The sequence below is a fragment of the Cicer arietinum genome, chromosome 5 (genome assembly GCF_000331145.2).
Source record: "Cicer arietinum cultivar CDC Frontier isolate Library 1 chromosome 5, Cicar.CDCFrontier_v2.0, whole genome shotgun sequence".
Classification (NCBI taxonomy): Eukaryota; Viridiplantae; Streptophyta; class Magnoliopsida; order Fabales; family Fabaceae; genus Cicer; species Cicer arietinum.
Genome location: NC_021164.2, coordinates 41,347,103 through 41,350,257, shown reverse-complemented (window position 1 = coordinate 41,350,257; position 3,155 = coordinate 41,347,103). Strand labels below are relative to the sequence as shown.

General features: G+C 28.6%; 1 protein-coding gene across 1 annotated transcript; it reads right to left on the bottom strand.

Annotated features, from left to right (window-relative positions):
* Window positions 1-609: 609 nt before the first annotated feature.
* LOC101495666 (uncharacterized) lies at window positions 610-2,785 on the bottom strand. Its single transcript, XM_004499435.4, has 2 exons — window positions 2,643-2,785; window positions 610-2,485 (listed from the first exon to the last, which is right to left on the bottom strand). Exon 2 carries the CDS (start codon window positions 2,302-2,304, stop codon window positions 841-843), a length of 1,464 nt encoding a protein of 487 aa, XP_004499492.1. The 5' UTR covers window positions 2,305-2,485; window positions 2,643-2,785; the 3' UTR covers window positions 610-840.
* Between the last annotated feature and the right edge of the window lie 370 nt (window positions 2,786-3,155).

Sequence of the window (3,155 nt, the reverse complement as noted above, 5' to 3'; positions counted from 1 at the left end):
ATTAATTAAAATTACAGTAAAAAATATAATTAATTCAATTATACAATTAAAACTTCAATTTTTAACATGATATAAATTAATCATTTAATCACTTTTGTTTTTCAACACGATTAACATTTAATTCTTAAAATTGTAAAAGTCTAATAATATATTCTTAAAATTAAAAAAAAAAAATCTTAATTTTTTTTAATTATATTAATCCTATGGAATTGATCAATTTATTTCCTAAAATTGTCTCGAGCAAGCTAATCCCATTGAGAGTTTTCAAATTTTTCGTCAAACAAAAAAGTTTTTAATTTTATATATCATTTTCAAATTTCATTAATTTTAGAAGCTAACTTGTGATTCACTCAAAATAATATTTACAAACCAAAATGTCACTAGGAATTTCATACATATAGATTATTTATTTTTTTGGAGTCCATACATATAGAATTTTACTAAGGGCAAAGTGAGTGAAAACAAGCCACACCATAAAATTCCTAAAGTTTCAAAGATAGAATAAAAAAATCCATCATGAGCTTAAAATTTGCATCAGAGGAACTTATTCTTTGAAGTATGAACAAAGTAATCATCATATACCACTCTCCAAATAAAAAGAACAAAACATTAAAAAAAGAATAGAACATTATCAAAACTTCCTTGTGAACTACTTGAAGAATAAGAAAACAGAACAAAAAATATCTAAAAAAAACACACTATTCCTGTAAAGAATTAATGAAACAAATGCAAAAACATTTTTCTATACACCTTGAAACCTTCACTCTAAAGTTGAATTGAATTGAATCAAACCATTGCTAAAAATTGAACTAACTATGATGTTTTAGTTTGATAGTAAACCTATACCATTGCCTCTTGCTTAAGATTGCTTCCAACAAACCACCATGGTTTGTAACAAGCCTCACCATGACCCCTTTTTTCTTCATCAGTAGCCTCTGCAGGAACATTAAGATCAAGAAAATCCCTTATTTCTGGAGCTTCTTCATGAATTTCACTTTGTAACATTCTTCTTTCATCAGCAGCAGCAAGATTGTTCTTCATTTCTAGTTCTAATTCAGCAATGTTTTCATTTTCACTACTATGAATTTTTTTTGAAGCAAAATAGCAACCTTTGTTCTTCTTATGACTAGCTCTATGACCTCCAAGTGCTTGGTATGAATTGAAAATTTTGTTGCAAGTAGTACACTCAAATTTTCCTCTTTTATGAGGTTTTTTCTTGCTCAATTCACAATCAAAGAACTTTTCCTTCATTGAAGTGTACTTTGTAGTAGTGTTACCTGATTTTGATTTCGCATTGACCTCAAACGCTGAATCAGAATCAACCTGAACCTCAATCTTCTTCTTCTTATTCTTCTTTTTATCCTTTCCGTTCTCGATATCAGAAACTTTGGTTTTCTTCATAGTAACAAAGAGTTCTGAACTTTTTTTCCCTTTGGAGTTTAGATTACCAAACTCAAAATTCTTTTCTTTTTTGGTCATTTTCACAATTTCAGAACCATTGGTGATGACCCTTTTTTTTCCTTCAATCTTAGAAACTAAATGAGTTAATGGAGCTTCTAATTCCAAAGAGTTATTGTTATTATTATCAGAAGATTCAGCAATTGAATTGAGACCACACCAAGATCTTACATCTCTACTAAGCATCATCAAACTCATAGCAACCTCTTTTTGTTCATGTTCATCAATTTCACAAACAGAATTTTCAACAAAACAAGAACTACTACTACTACTACTATTCATATTCATGTACCTTGTTCTCAATTTTCTCTTTGATCTTCTCCTTCTATTTGGAACAGTTGCTTCATTATCATCAGATACACTATCCAAAACCATTTTCTTCTGAACACAAGATGAATCCTCTTGTTCATCCAATTCAAAACTAATATTCTTATTCTTCTTTGAAGATGAAGAAACTCTTTCTTTTTCTGAATGACACTTCATGTGACCAAACAATGCTTTCCAAGATTGAAAACCTTTACCACATTTTTCACACAACTTGTCCAAAACAACATCAACAATAAAAGGGTCTTGTTCATGATCATTACTTGAATCAGTTAGTACTCTCCAAGTTTTCTTTGGATTTTCTCTTAGACCATAATACCCTTCTGAACAACAACCTTCTTCTTTCTTCACTTTTGTTGTTGTTGCAGCATCAATCTCATCATGATCATGATCATGATCATTGATTTTTACATGATCATGATGACACCTCATGTGACCCCCTAATGATCTACCACAAGAAAAACTCTTGCTGCAGAATTTGCAAACGTGTGTAATCACTTCTTGATCTTTTTCAAATTCCATTGATCCCAAAATTCAAGAATAAGCAATAAAAGAGCAATCTTGATCAAAAAAAGCAAAGTTTGAAACTGAATTGGTTAATTTCATCAACAAAGAGAACAACCCAAATGAATCAAAAGGTTAAAACAAACATGACCCAGATGAGATTTCATCATGAAATCATCATATCTTGCAAAACCCATATCTGAAATGACAGAAAAATTTGAACTTTGTAAGGTGCAAAGATCGATCTAGTAAAGGAATAGAAAGAAAATGAAGTAAAATTATATCAGGTATAGAAGTTGAATTTTGATTGAAGAAGAAGAAAACGAATGAAACTTGAAGAAGTGGAATCGATTTACCTTTGTGAGTTGGTGGTAATGAGAGCGATGATGAGAAAACTATAAGAGAGAAAAGAAACAAAATTAGAGTGAAATTAGAGTGTATGTGAGCGAATGAAGCGCTTGTTTCTCTCTCTCTCTCTCTCTCTCTGTCTCAATTTATATATTTGGACTTTGGAGGAGAAATCCATGCATGGAAGCAAAGATTAAAAGAAAATTGAACACACTCATATGGATTTTTTTTTTAAAAAAGCTAAAATGATAATTTTCTATAAATTTATTAATTAAATAATAAATAAATTCACATTCAATATAATTGTAAATTAAAACTTATGATATTATGTGGATTTAATAATATTTTATTTGTACATTTACTCAAAAGTAAAAGAAAGTTATTTAAAATATAAGATATGACATGTCAAAACACTCCTATAAATTCGATTTTAATTACATATGAGTTTATTTGTTATAGATTAAAAAAATGGTTTTAATTTTATATTTTTAAAAATAATTTCATAATAATTTATTAAAAAT